We start from the raw sequence: 13,244 nt of genomic DNA on the forward strand, positions 1-13,244 counted from the left end.
AATCTTATGTATCATTTTATGCATTTAAAAAGTGTGACACTTGATTGCCCATATATAGCCCATATTAAACTGCTTCCTGTCTCAAGGAGGGGGGAGGTGAAGGAGGGAGAGAAAATTTGGAACTCAAATTTTCAAAAAATGTTAAAAATTGTTGGAAAAAAATAAAATATGATTTTTAAAAAGCATGGTGCTTCTAAGTGGAGTCAGACCCTAAAGAAGCTCAGGAATCCCCCCCTTCCAACAAGACTCCACCAGACTGGCTGAAAGTCTCTGCTGAGACAGCACTTTCCCATTTCCAAGAGCACCTGAGGCCAGCAAAAGACCAAGAGTCTCCAGTTTCTCTGGCCACAGCTCCAGCTCCTTGTGGCTTACATTTAACTATGCATCTTTAAGACCAGAAAGAAAAATTGAATTTTCTCGTCCACTGTGGAGCTCCTAAGTCTGTAAGGACTAGAGACAGAGTCAGAGATTGGTGTTTCTCTCTTTTATTTAAAAACAGTGCTTCATTACCATTTGCAAAGGCCAAGGCAGTGCCCCTCCCTTGCGAAGAGTTTATAAAAGCCAGCAACATGATCAATAATTTATACACATGGATAGTAATACAAAAAAAATTAAGGAGTAAAAGCTAAAGATCTAACTACTCCGACCTTCACAATTCCAGCTACTTGATAATAATAGGAGTAACCCAATGAATACTGTATGGTCTGAAAGCTACTATACATTATGATACTTAACAAGAGGGGAGGGGGATTAGAGACTGTCACAATGCCCTGGGGTGCTTCTCTGGAGTTAGCAGGGAAACCTGACCCAGGGCAAGCAGCTCTGGCGTCCTAGGAAGTGATGGGTGGGTGGGGAATGGAAGGAAGGAAGGAGGAGGGAAGGAGGGAGGGAGGAAAGGCCAGGTGGTCAAATATACAAGCATCCCATTTGATGCCCCCTATGCCCCAATGGTACCTGTTTTGCCATGGCAATGGGAGGGGGCAGGAGGAACTGCAGAGAGGTGTGATTCAGTCACAGCCATGGGGGGCTGGAGGGTGAGGAAAAGTGGGCAGTTCTGTGGCATTTTTAGTCTTGTAATGATTTGAACTGAAAAGCCCAGAGTCTCAGGTAGGTCAGGCTGGGGGGTGCAAGTGACCTCTACACTGGCTGTTATTACCCTGCAGCCCTAGCTGACATGTGCCATCAGCCCCAGGTTTCAGTCCAGCTATTCACAAGCAGAATCATAATGAAAGAGAGAGAGAGAATGTGTGAGTGAGAGAGAGAGAGAGAGAGAGAGAGAGAGAGAGAGAGAGAGAGAGAGAGAGAGAGAGAGAGAGAGAGAGAAAACAACTATATCCCTTAGGGAGAAAAAGGATTAATTTATCACTCAATATATAATACAGCCGAATCGAGCTGCCAAAACACACAGGCGTGCACACATGCACACACACACACACACACGCACACACACACACACACAAATACTGTGAACAGAAAAAAAAGTATCTCAAAACCAAGAGAAAGACTGAAGCTGGGAGTCTTGATGGGGGATTGCATTCCTCAAGGTAGTTAGGCCCCAGGGAACCCAAGAGAAAAAAAATATGACCCCCCCCCCCAATCCCTAACATAAATCCCCTCTGGGAAGCGAATGGCAGGGAAGGGAAAGGATGCCCCTTCTTTTCTTTCTGTGCCAGTCTCAGATTAACCCTTACAGTACTGGCATTCTTCTGCCACCCACCAGGTGCTGGTGCCCCTCCTCTAGGCTGGCCATCTCCTTAAAAGCAAGGTCTAGGTTTTGGCCAGTGGGCAAGTTCTCCAGGAGTTACCAAATCCCTGCCAACCAGCACTACCATGGCTGAATTGATCGACCGTTTTCCTGAGTAAACTTTAACTGGCTACAGTTGTGGTAACGTGGAGGAGAACTCAACCGCAACCGCCAATTACACAACTTGGGGACCCCCCCCATTCCTAGTGTACTGGACTTGGGAAGTGAACGGCTTGTTGCAGTCAGAGCTCAGATCATCTTAAAGACGAGGTTCTACCTTCAGCAGACCCGAGGGCAAACGCTGGCCCAGAGGCTGCCCAGCGGTCACTGCTCTTCCTTTGGACAAGTGATGCCGAGGGGGAGAGCACTCACAAGGAGGGGGGGAGGGGGCAGTGAAGAGGGGCTTTTGGACAGTAACAGAGCCAAAAAATATAGTGTTTTATGCAACCGAGAATCAAGTTTCACTGGTGTATACTACAAATGGTCAACATTTTCAAGAGCATGACAGAAAAATAAAGACACACAAAAGTTTACAGTTGACGTTTACCTTGTCCACTATTTTTTTTTCCTATTTTAAAACAGTGCAAACAGGTAACATACGCTTTAAAACCACCACTACCCAACCCCCCCCACCCCCCACCCCCAACTTCCTTTCCTCCAGCATCCAGGGGGAAGAACCCATCCTTCAAAGGGCTCTGAGCTAGAGGGCTACCAAAGGCAGGATCGGCCCAGCTCCCCCTGTTTGGGGCCAGGCCTGGCAAAGAGGGAGGGCCCTGTAGGCTCCTTCCTCCCCCCAGTCCCCTCCCTTCCTGGATTCCTGGGGCTCCCCACACTGTCTCCCACCAGCCTCTTTACCCTGGGCAGAGGGAAGGGGAATTTATTATGCCCTATTTGCATATTCTTGGGAATTACATGTTCCAAGTCCCATTTTTACGCCCCTTGCTTTCAGAGGCTGCTTAGTACAACTAATAAGGAGTAGGATGTCCCTAATGAACTCTGACTTATTCACTTCCTCTGACTCACTGGGAAGAGCAGCCCCCAGAGAGGACGCATGCAGACCACACCGACCGTGCCCTCCCTGGAGATGTCAGCTCAGGTGCTGCCTGGCCAGGACACAATGCTCTCCTTCTGTATTCTGCACCACAACAACCTTCAAGAAGGCCAGAGGCCACCTGACTAAACCTAGGCGAATCTGAATGGTCCGGTGTCCCACATGGAGTCTGGGAAGGAGCAGGAGCAGAGAGGGAAGGAAGGAGGGAGGGGGACAGGGTCTCATTAGAGGAACCCTATAGAATCATCCAGCTTCCAGAGGAAACAGTGGAGGGACGCTTAAGAGCTATTGAGGGAGGCTGTCACTCACTCATTCAGGTAGAGCAAATCCACAAGGAAGGCTCTGGGGATTGCCAAATGACCTCCTTTAACAAGCTGAGCAAGGATTCCAACCCTCGTCCTCTGACTTTCTTTTCAAAAAAATCAAACGAGAACAGGAAAGAGGACCCACCACGAATGTTCGAGGAACCTGCCTCTAGAAACCCCAGGGCTGGAGCTGAACCCTGTCTCTCTCAAGTGGGGAAGGTAGTTAAAAGTCAAGCCCAGCTGCCCTCAGAGGAGGCAGGGCCTCAGTTCTCAGCCTCACCTAGAACAAGGAGAGAAAGACCAGCACAGGGAGCTGAGCTCTGCCGGGTCGCTCTTGGGAAGCAAGCAAGAAGAGCTGCTCAAAGGGCCATCTGAACACACCACAAACCCACCAGAGCACGGAGTCCGGCCCTCTGTAGCCTACAGCCAGAACCAGCTGAACTGAAGGCAGAGAGGAGAACATCGGCTCACACTGCCGTCCCTGGAAACTGGCTTCTCTACTTTTGCCATCGTGACCCTTCGCTTCCCAGGAATGAGATGCAGGGCTGCTGCCACTGCTGCAATATTTGGGATCCTGGCCTCGTCTCAGCTCCAAAGGGCATTTTGTGGAAATGACACTGGATCGAACATAACATCAGATTGCTCTCAGACATCTGCTTTGATCAGTAAATGCTCCCCTTCCAAAAAAAAAAGTCAAAAGAAGCAAAACAAAAATCTACTTCCCCATTCTCTAGGGTTTGTGAAAGCCCCTGTCCCCCTCCCAATTTTCAGTCTAACTAAAAGATTTATATACACACAACAAAAATTGTCTTAAGAGCAAACCAAACTTTGGCTTGGGGAAAAAAATCCAACAACAAACAAACCAACCTAAAAAAAGAAAGTGGCCAAGGGACCGGCAGTTTGGTGCCCCTAGGTCTATCTCTCCTACGAAGAATGAGGAACAGCCCTTAGGCCTCTCCCATGCTCTGCAAGTCCCTGGCTGCTCTTCTCCTAGGAAGGAGGGCCAACGCCCGTGTCGTGCTCTGGACAGCCAGAGGGCCAGTCAGATAACTGCCCACTGAGGGCGCCTGGCCCCACAGCACCTCATCGGACTTCAGGGACATGGCTAGCTAACAGCCTGTGCGGTGGCAGGAACCACAAACCAAGAGACTCTGCCTCTGAACCGCTCCCTTGTGTGGCCTTCCTCTTGGGTGAAAAGCCACCCTAGTACCACTGGGGGAAGGCCCGGGAGCCTTTCCTATTTCACTAATGCCTTAAAGTTTGAGAATGGTGCAGAGCACTTGACTGGTTAGTTAGCTAACAGCTGGAAGGGAAACTTTCTCACCTGACAGGTATAATTTGTCCAAACGAGACCAGATATCAAGAACACCACCTTGCTGCCAGTGGTCGCTGGGCTTCTCTTCCTGGCAACATGCAAGATCCCTGCTCTTAAAAGTCCTTCTTCCCCACTGGAAGGAAGGAAGAAACTCTGGGGGCCAAAGTGGACATCCTGTAGTGTTAATGCTCACCAGGCAGTCCAGGTGCTAAGTTCTGTGTCTTTGGGGATACTGAAAGGCTGGGAGAATGGCCACCAAGACTTGAGACTGTGGATTCAAGTGACTCACTCCTAAGGGTTCTGGAAGATGGAAATTCCTATGGCTTTAGAACTTACACAGAGTGCCCCGGCCTGCCCTTCACAGGCCCCGGTGACCTGGGGGGCTCCAGGGACGGCTTTACTGGCCTGTGACATCTTGTGCTTCATCTTTTCCAACAGACCACTTTCCTGACTTAACAGAAGAGGCGGCAAGGGCAGCGAGGCAGGATTCTCTCTGAATGAGAGCCATCCATCAATTGGGGCAATCTCACCCTCCTTTTCTTTCAGCTCTTCCCTTTCAGTTCCCTTCTGAAGGCAGTCATGAAATGACTACTCTAACCCTCATATTCCTGGATCGAAATACACAGAAGCCAATGCCTAGTCCTTTGTCCCTGGGCCCTAAATTCTTGGTATTGGTGGATATGGAAGCAAAGATTTAAGAGAAGGAGATGGATAAGCTGAACCGAGGCAAAAGTAGAAAGCGGAATAAGCCCAGCAGCGCTGCCAGGATGACAGGAAAGGAAAGAGAAAAAGAACAGTTTCCACAATCCAGAGTTCATTCTAAGATCTTTTTGCTAATGAAAGTTTAAAAAAAAAATTACCCACAGCCTAGGGCAGGTCTGGTGATCTCGGTGCCAATCAGCCTCATCTGTGCATTCTCGACAATGGTTATGGTTATCATTGGATGGATATCAGCACTGAATGTAGAAAGAGGAGAAGAGGAGAGGAGAGGAGAGAGGAAAGCATTTCTGCTACTCTCCTTCCCTGCTGCCCCCTCAGCATGCACATTCCAGCCGCAGTCGGTCAGGATCGCCCGCCAAAGACCAGAAAAACAGAAGGCTTAGAGTCGAGGAGAGGAGGGAAAAGAGCCTTTCCACCAGCCTGTCCCACAGAGTGCTGGCTGCGCCAGACTCACTTCTGATTCACTGAATGGGTCACTTTCTAAATCCTTCCTTCCTCATTAACTGCCTCTTCTGTGACTGGCAGAATAAGCTACGCCCGGACATACAGACATGGAAATGCATCATTTTTTTTCTTTTACCACAGTTAAAAAAAAAAAAAAAAAAAATTGCAAATTTTTGGAAAAAAAGAATTAAAGGCAGAAATTTAAAGGAAAAATACATATTCAAAGAACATAGTGAGGTATAAAAAAGTATTTTCTCTTTTTTTGTGTTTTTTTGTGTGTTTTTGTGTTTTTTTTTGTTTGTTTTTCCTCTTCATCTTGCTATAGAGTTCCTCTAGGAGTACATATTGCAATAGCCAGGCCTCATGAATGGGGGGCTGTCCCGTCTGCGGGGTCACGTCACTTCAGTAGGGGGCAAATCGGCTGTAGCCACCTCGGTATAAACTCGCCTGTGGGAATGAAAGGGAGACAGAAAAAAGACAGCTAAGAGGGGGCCTCAGGAGAGAACCTGGCAAAGGCAGCTTCCTACGGAACCCAAGGCCAGCAGATCCCACATGGCCTCTTCCAACAAGGTCAGGAAGCCTCACTCTGACATGCTGAAACCAAACTCCAGTAAATTCACTGCCAAGCTGACAGTCTCAAGGGGTAAGTGGGAAAGGGAAAAGGCACCTGTTCCCTTTTCTGCAGATTTGGGACATTAACTATGTACACGTCAGAACAAGGGAGGTCCTCTGAAGGGGGCAGGTCAAGTGCCTGCAATTGTCTGTCACCTGCTGAGGACCCACATCTGCTTTTCTCAGCTGGGCACACTCCCTCCCTCACCTCTCTTCTCAAAATGTCTGTGTTCACAGCTGGCATTTACAAAGCACTTCGGTGGGTAGGACATATACCTTCCTGCCTCAGGCCAATGTTTTAATTAATGCCACCAAGTCAGGTCCTCTCCCTCCTTCAGTACTGGTGCTGGCTCCTCTCCATGTCTATCCCTGGGACATTCTCTCACCCTTTATTCACTCGACCTCCTGAATCAAACACTTCAGGAAATGCATCTTAGGTGGACCCATGAGCGTAGGCAGGGCTCTGGAAGCTTCTGACACCACATGAAGCATGCCTGACACCCTTGCCTGAATGGACCAAGACCTTAACAAGGACCCCTCTTCTCAACAGATGTGTTCCGGCTCCCTGATGCTCCCTCTCACACACCTCTGGCCACCTAAAACAGAAGCTTAAGTGTTTCCTCTCTCAGTTCATCGGCCTTCAGGGCTCTGAGGCCCACAGCCCCACAGAGGCAGGAACTGCCCTTACATCTCTGGGGACGTCTGGTGACAAAGGTCCGGGTATTCAGGGCCTTAGCAGGTTTCTGGAAGGTGCCCATGCCCCACCCTGTCAAAAGCTCAGAGTCAGTTCTGTGCCATGGGGAGCTCTGCCGGCACCTCTTTATTTCTATTCTCTAGGAAACCCACTGCCTTTCTGCAAAAACAACCCCTCCCCAACTTCTGCTAACTCTGTGCCTTCCAAGGAGCTCCCCAGCTTTATTCTGGTCAGAGCTTTGGTTGCTATATTAAAATGCCAGGCTCTGTTACAATAAGGAAGCATTATCGCACAGCTTATCCCTGGGCCTTGGACATTATTGATCCTGGCTCAGAAAGCCCCTGAGCCCTGGGGGAAGCCTCTGTGATGCATAAGCTCTTCTCAAGGGGCACAGAAAGTCTAGCTCTACCCACAGGCAGAAGAGGAATGCCATACAGACAGACAGACACAATATGCTTCCTTTTCTCCTTCCTTGCAATGATGTGCCCTCCTAGACACAGAGACAGTCTTTATCTCCTCCTGCTGCATCCATGTGGACCACTGGGCTCACCCCCCCAACACAGACACAAAGGGGCAGCAGGAAGTACTGTTTCAATACTTTGCCTCAAAAGGAAGTAAAGGCTGTTCTTGTTACCCATCGAATCTTTTACCAACCTATAAAAGAAAGAGGGGAAGAAAGAAAAAGTCCAAAAGAAGAAAAACCCACTTACCACAGCGCCAACTCCGTAGCTAGCGGCAGGGGCAAGGGCATGGTAGGGGTCTGCTGTATAAACCCTGCCATAACTGAAAAAGAGAAAGACATCAGTCCCCTTACAGAGTGTGAGAGACTGGGGTCAGCGACATGAGGAATGGGTTTGGGCCTTCTCTCTATATGGGAGAGCACCATGGCCTGAGGGGACCACACTGGACCAATCCTGGCCAGAAGGGTGCCAGCCATGCTTTCCATCTCTTATGTGCTTCAGAGAATGCTGGGATCCTGGCGATGCATGATCAAAGGGGGAAAAAAGGAAGGAGGCTGAACCAGAGGTCCTTCAGTTAGGAACCAATGGCTCTGACCTGGGGTATGGCAAAAGCCGAATGAACCAAGCCCTTTTCTGGAGGCAGACGGGAGAAGCCTGGGCTCTGGATCTGGATGGAAAGGCAGGCGCCGCCCCCAACTCTCCCTACGTACCCGTCGCTGTAAGCGGCTGCAGCGGCGGCAGCGGCGGTGGCTGCTGTCGCGGTAGCAGGTTGTGCATATCTGTAGGCTGCATATCCACCCTAAAGGGAAGAAAAGAACTGACTTTACAGAGACCTCTCCTGGCAAAGGAGCAGACACACACACACACACACACACACACACACAATATCACACACACCAAGGAAAGGAAATGTTTCAAACTGCATTCGTTCCCATGTTTTTCTTTTAGCAGAAAAGTCAGCTTCACTCTAGGTCTGGCTTCGACCCTCTCGTTACTTTCCTGGCACAGGAAGTTAGTTATCTCCTTGTTTTGTTCCAGATTTGGGGAGGGGGATGTTGGTGATAAGTGCAACTTCTTTTCCACAGGGAAACTTAGAAATGCAGAAGAGAAGTGCCAGATGTGTGTGTCTGAGTGAGTGTGAGAGAGACAGACAGACAGACAGACAGACAGACAGAGGGGGAGGAACCAGAAGAGATGGCAACCATTTCACTGACCATAGAAAAAGCTTGGAACAGGACTTTTGTGAGGAATAGTTTTGTCTCCTTCTGAACATTAAGGAGGCAGGAGATGCTGAAAATGTATATTCAGCAGGCACACAGGTGACGCTATCTAAGGTGATTTTATGCTCCGTAGAAGAAATGTGGACACTTTGGTAAATCATAAACTTTCAAGAAAGGACTCTTATCACAGGAATCTCAAAATTGTGGATGAGTTTCCCAAAAGCTGACAACCATCTGACAACACCTGGGCTGGGCTCTGTTATCCTGGTGGAACTGGACTGAATCCCCAGAGGCCCACCAGGAATCCAGGCTTCCACGGGCCCTGGAGGCCATCACTCAGATGGCTGATTTTATCATTCACCACTGAGTCCCAGAGACGACTATTTCCCCAAACGTTCACTAGCAAGTTCTAACGAGCAAATATTATGGTTTTTATGGAACATGAGAACAAAATGCAGTTTGAAACAAAAAGCTTCTTGTCATCATCTCTTAACTGAAGTTTATCTTCAAAAGGAAGAGGGGTAAAGACTGGGTTCAGGCGTGGGAGGGAATATGGCACCACGTTTATTAATCACATTAAGAACTAAGCATGCTGACATCTGGAGCTAAAACAACCAGCAAAATCACCACGTTCAGACTGTATTGGCTAGACTATCTATCCCAGCATTCTCTTGGGACAGCCGTTTGCCCTAGGCGCTACCACAAGCTTGGTGAAGTCACAGCCTCGATTACTAGAGCGTGCAGCCACAACGACCTGGTATTACGGAGACAGTCAGTCACCACTTGAGTTAACATTCCATCCCCTAACAACTGGCCCCTCCCCAGCCCAAGGAGAATAGGAAGTCCTGCCCACCCTAGCCCCTGGTCCCACACCACAATGTTAATAATTATAACAAGCAATAACCCATCTGTTATATCAGAGAAGGGAACAGAGACTCCACTGAGATTTAGAGTGAGGTGCTAGCATGTCTTCAGCTGACTGCACAAACAAACAAACAAAAAGAGGAGAGATAATCCATTGGATATATGGAGTCATGAAATAGCTGATGTGTATTGCTTTGAACCATGCACTGATGCAAAAATGAAGCAACCATTAATAAAAATTAAAAAGGACATATGTATTGACACACAATCAGACCTGTCCGATCTGAAGCTGTTGGCAGAGTCTATCTGTGTATGATTTGAAATAAAACAAAGAGTGGGAATTAGCATGGCCCAATCGAGTTTCCAATGGAGTGGAACATGTGGACAGCTTCAGGGAACTCTGGGATCGGAATCAAGCGGGCCTGGCTGAGCCCAAGCCAAGGAGAAGCTGCCTCCTAAAAAGGGACGGCCTTCTCGGTCCTTCATCTTTCTTGCTGCATGCCTGTGGCTGTTCCAGTTGTGCTCCTGCACCATTTGCTTGGCCTGACCCTCTTCTCTGACATTGTGGGATGCTGTCTTACAGGACTGCCAGGTAACTGTGATCCCTGCAAACCTGCCCACAGCTCCTTCCTAACCCCCGTGTGGTAAGTGTGCCAAGCTATTGTTCTGTGCTTTCCCCACAAGTAACATCTGTACTAGTCTCCATCCAGACACGAGCCCAAACTCCTGCCACGTCTCTTCCCTTCACACTCTAGCCTTTGCCTTCGTCTCCAGCTTTGCCAGGGGGTAGAAGAGGAGCCGTGTGGTAGCTGTGCAAAAAGAACTCTGTCACAACCACTGTGACCCTGGGAGAAAGTCATTCCACTTCCCTGTCTCATAAGGGAAAAGGGCAACCTCCTCTGTCAGGCTTCTCTGAGCTCTTCATTCTATGAGCCTGAACTGCTACTCTCAGAGTTCCGAGCCAGAAAGACCTCTGCGGTTGGCACTGGAGATCACATTTTATATTTCCTTTCTACCTAATGACTGTTGATCCTTGAGTCACTGGTAAATGTCTCTACTTGTAGCCCAATGTCAGAGTTAGATCTAACCAGGGGGAATGACACATAAAGGGCTCAATCTATACCAAAACAGAACCTTCCCAATATAATCTGTATCTTACTGTCCCTTTATTGGGCCCATCTGGCGTGTTCTACCTTGCTTCTGGCTTTATCCAATCTTTAAATGAACTTTTTGCTTGCGTTCTGGTCTGCAGTGAAGTAGGACTTTGGAAAGATGTGGCATCAAGGCACCTTTCCCTCCTCCCTGCAGTGAGAGCCCTGGGGAAAGTGACAGCTATTTGGAGGCCCACAAGCAAAAGGATATCTTGCAAATGATGTCCAAGTTACACTGGAAGGTCAGGGGGACAGACGGTGAAGGGGAAAACAAGAAAGGAGCTTAGGAAAGGTGTGCCCTCACCATCGGCAGGATTTATCTGGGGTGTCTGGGAGATGCTCAACTATGTGCTTCTCTTGCAAGTTAGACATACACAAAGGGATTTGGGGGTTGGTGGCAGGACTATGTGGTCCTATACTGATTTTCTGGAGCATGTGAACAGTGCCGGCTGGAAATGGAAAGGGCAGCTGTTAACAGAAGTCCAAACAGCTCTCCCAAACCAGATGCGCCAAGATAACGAGTTTGGTGTGGACTGCTCCATCCAAAACCCAAACCTGAGAGACAGGCTTGGCTATGACCCACACGGTCTATGACGCTTCTTATTTTTAGGATCACGACATGAGAAGACGAACTCATCGACAATACCCAAGAGGTAGGGCGGTCTGGTGGAAAGGGTGTCAGACTTGGGTTGGAGGAGACCTGGGCTGGAATACTGGCTCTGACACAAGACTGGTGTGACCACAGACAAGTCATTCCACTTTCTTGGGGCCTCAGTGTCTTTGAAAATGGGGACAATAATTCTCCTCTCTGCTCCATGGGGCTACAGCAATGGGAATTACTCTTTCCTATCCCATCTGAGCCTTCTGGCCTAGCCACAAACTGTGAGTCTGTGACTCTCCTCCTGCGCTAAGAATAGAACTTCTTTGAGCTCATTATTACAGGCTACTTTTTTTTTTTTTTGCTTTTTGGAGGGCAGTTGGGGTTAAGTGACTTGCCCAAGGTCACGTTGGTAGTAATTGTTAAGTGTCTGAGGCCGGATTTGAACGTGGGTCCTCCTGACTCCAGGGCTGGTGCTCTACTCACTGCACCACCTAGCTGCCCCAAAGTACAGGCTACTCTTACTGCCCTTCCTGAGAGACATGAGAAAGAATAATGGAAAGGAGTGGGCTATGCGGCTACACGCCTGCACCATTGTGGGCAGAAGTCCACACTCCCACTGCGTTCTCACTGTGTGCTGACCTCAGGGGCTTCCTGCCATTCCCCTGCCTTCTCCTTCCTAAGAAGTAGACAGTCAAGACTCCGGTCTGATGTGCTAAGACACCAAATAAAAGGGCAGGCTCTAACACACCGTGGATAGAGGTGAGCGATGAACAAAAAGGGTGGCAGCGATGGGAGCGGGGGGCCTTTCGGCTGCCTGGGCTCAAGACAAGAGGACAGGTCTAGAAGCAGGCCCGCTCTGTGGCTCTGCACAGGGCCGAGGCAGAGGGCCTTTGGCCATATGCTCACAAGTCTCCACTGTCCAAAAAAAGCCTCTGTTCCCATCTCTAATGTGGAGCTGGAATGGTTAGTAGAATTCAATTTTTCCACTGCAATCCACAATCTGATTGGTTGGCAGGTCACACTGGCACTCCTACCTGAGGTATTTTAGCGCTAATGATTGGTTCCTGTAAGACTATTCTATAACAGAACACAGGGAGAGCAGTTCAAAAAAACACAGCTGTGGAAGGAAACAATCATACAAGCGGCCGCCAAGGGCCCAGCCAGCCTTTTCTTTTCTTTGGATGCAAGCATGCTTTTCACGGACAGAGCTGAGTCTCTGGAGCTGCTCCTGCCCTCCTGGCCCAAAGGAGAGGAGCCGTTTGCCTGCCCAACTGCCTGCCCACCTCCCTCCTACCTGCCCCAGGGAGGGCCTTTACAAAGCACAGACACAAATAGCTCGACTGGCCTCCAAAGGAGAAGGGATCGTGAAGGAAATGCTAGGCCTTTCAAGGGGAGAAGATGGTTTGCAGAGATGGCTGCCCCAGGACAGAAAAGGAGAAGGAAAAGAAGGTCCATAGTTCATACACTATGACAGAGGAAGGTTGGAACAAGTGAGGACAAAACCAAACAATGACCCTGGCCTCCCTTCAAATCCCCTCTTCTGCCTTTTGGGTATCCTACATGATCCTGAGTGGCCTGACACGTCCTCTCTTCCAGGCTACCCAAGGAAGGCCGCCAGAAGGACCCCAGGGCAGGGACCCTGTGACCATGGAAGCAGCTCTTGGCCCTTCTATCCAGTGCAGCAGGCCACAGCATCCCTACTGACCTCCCTTAGCTGACCTCCTGGACCTTGGCCTACTAGCTCCTGTTTTTTTCCTCAGGGTTCAAATCCATTCTAGAATTTGTAAACACAGGGGCTCTTTACCAGGGTTTTGTGAACTTGTTTTTAAAAAAATATTTTGATACCTTGGAAATCCTATGTATTTGTTTTATGCATTGAAAAAATACTCCCCTGGAAAAGGGTGCCTCAGTTTCTCCAGCCCACCCGTCCAAGGAGTCCTGCTCTAATGGTGGCTCAGCGACACCCATTTGGTCAAGGGGCAGTTACGTTGTTCAAGGAACAGCATCATTTGGTCCCAAGGGCGGTTTTGTTAAGATTGGTAACAAAGGTGGGGCATGTCCA

General features: G+C 49.0%; 1 protein-coding gene across 13 annotated transcripts in view; it reads right to left on the minus strand.

Annotated features, from left to right (window-relative positions):
* Positions 1-469: 469 nt before the first annotated feature.
* The window catches only part of RBFOX2 (RNA binding fox-1 homolog 2), a 331,281-nt gene continuing 318,506 nt past the window's right edge, over positions 470-13,244 (minus strand). For 8 of the 13 annotated variants that reach the window (XM_069082059.1, XM_069082055.1, XM_069082053.1 and 5 more), the window contains 3 exons: positions 8,057-8,145; positions 7,596-7,668; positions 470-6,026 (listed from right to left, as the gene is read on the minus strand). In XM_069082059.1, coding sequence (XP_068938160.1) covers positions 5,982-6,026; positions 7,596-7,668; positions 8,057-8,145 — 207 coding nt within the window. In that variant the 3' untranslated portion in view covers positions 470-5,981. Of the gene's footprint in view, positions 6,027-7,595; positions 7,669-8,056; positions 8,146-12,216; positions 12,260-13,244 lie in introns of all 13 variants that reach the window. The other 5 variants (XM_069082058.1, XM_069082057.1, XM_069082052.1 and 2 more) reach the window with 1 other exon arrangement.

Source organism: Petaurus breviceps, unplaced genomic scaffold (genome assembly GCF_028583685.1).
Source record: "Petaurus breviceps papuanus isolate PSGF00001 unplaced genomic scaffold, PetGlider_PUasm1.0 156, whole genome shotgun sequence".
In the NCBI taxonomy this organism is placed as follows: domain Eukaryota; kingdom Metazoa; phylum Chordata; class Mammalia; order Diprotodontia; family Petauridae; genus Petaurus; species Petaurus breviceps.